The 1,397-nt window shown below is 27.9% G+C and overlaps 1 protein-coding gene across 1 annotated transcript; it reads right to left on the bottom strand.

Moving 5' to 3' along the window:
* Positions 1–397: 397 nt before the first annotated feature.
* Positions 398–1,338, bottom strand: PCYB_006560 (hypothetical protein; the record flags this gene model as incomplete). The annotated part of the gene is made up of 2 exons (XM_004228077.1): positions 398–1,144; positions 1,285–1,338. Coding segments are annotated over 2 exons (801 nt in total), but the record flags the coding sequence as incomplete, so codon positions are not given.
* Between the last annotated feature and the right edge of the window lie 59 nt (positions 1,339–1,397).

The following is a 1,397-nucleotide window of genomic DNA, read 5'->3' as shown; positions in this document are numbered from 1 at the left end:
TTTACATATTCACCTAGTAAATTGTATCCTTGTAAATATATCGGTATGCCAACATGGATTTTAGATTTAGGTGTAGCGGAATTTCCATATTTGTTTCGAATTTCAGCAGATGTTTCCGTAACACCTGGTTCAGAATGCACAGAATGCACAGAATCCTGAGAATCCCCTCTTGTTGTTTCCCTACCCCTAACTCCTTTTTCTTTCTTTTTTTGGCATAAAATTCATCCTCTTCTTTTGTAGGCCTAAATACATTTTCAACATTTGGATATTTTTTTCCAATGTTATAACACGATACTAATGCATAGCCATCCTTCCTATCAACATAATTCACAAGACATTTTACATTATGAAGTTTCGTTCTATGTTTGTTTCTTCGTTTATTCCATCCTATCGGTACATCCGGGTAAACAATATCGTATTTATCTGATTCTTCGGTGCTATCTTCACCAGATCCATTAGGTCCTAAAGATTTTTCCTTAACCTCTGCAACTTGTACCTTTTTCTGAGGTATTTCACTTATAACATTAAACTTTAATAAGAGATTATCGGGATCATACTCTGGATTACAATTAAAATAATGATCATAAAGATGACGAAATTTTAAATCACAACAATGTTCTTTATTTTTCTTCTCTTCGTATAATGTCTTAATATGTTCCAGATACTTAATATATTTGGTTTTTTCCTCAGTAACAATATTATTCCTCTTTTCAATTTCATGGAAATTTATAAAATATTCAGCTAAATCTTTCTCTACTTCCCAATTATTCTTATAATCATTATAATCATCGTAACAATCAAATATAACTGATTCTTCATTTTTAATAGTATATTGCAATTTTCTTAGTTTTTCAGTAAGTACAAAGACATCAATGTCCTTTTTGCCATTTTCATTAAATTTCTTTATTTCATCATAGATCCAATATTTCAGCAATATACAGTATTCCACATTTTTTTCTTCATACTTATTTGAAAATATATAATCTAAGTGATAAGCAAATTTTTTACATAAATCCTCAAAATTTTTATATTTATCTTTTAATGGTGATTCCAAATTACAAACACTACTATAGTTATTTATATTATCTACTTTCTTGAATTCATCATATATCTTATGTGCAGGCAATTTATTTAGTATATCTTCCTAAAAAATATGTATAAGAAAAAATGTAGGTAAAGATGTAAGCATATATATGTCTTAAAGAATTATATATTATCCTTTAAAGTAATTTCTATATTCAGATAACTTATTAATAACGATATGTATAAAAAATTTAAGTATACCCAATCTGTCTTAGTTGTTGCTTCATTTCTGGCTCTTCCTGCCCCCGGTGTCATGGTATTTTATGATGTAGTTAATAATAAAATAACAGAGATATTAGTTTTACTAGCATTTT

This window comes from Plasmodium cynomolgi (assembly GCF_000321355.1).
Source record: "Plasmodium cynomolgi strain B DNA, scaffold: 1029, whole genome shotgun sequence".
NCBI lineage: Eukaryota > Apicomplexa > Aconoidasida > Haemosporida > Plasmodiidae > Plasmodium > Plasmodium cynomolgi.
Note: the sequence above shows the minus strand (reverse complement) of the source record. Positions and strands in the feature narration are given on the sequence as shown.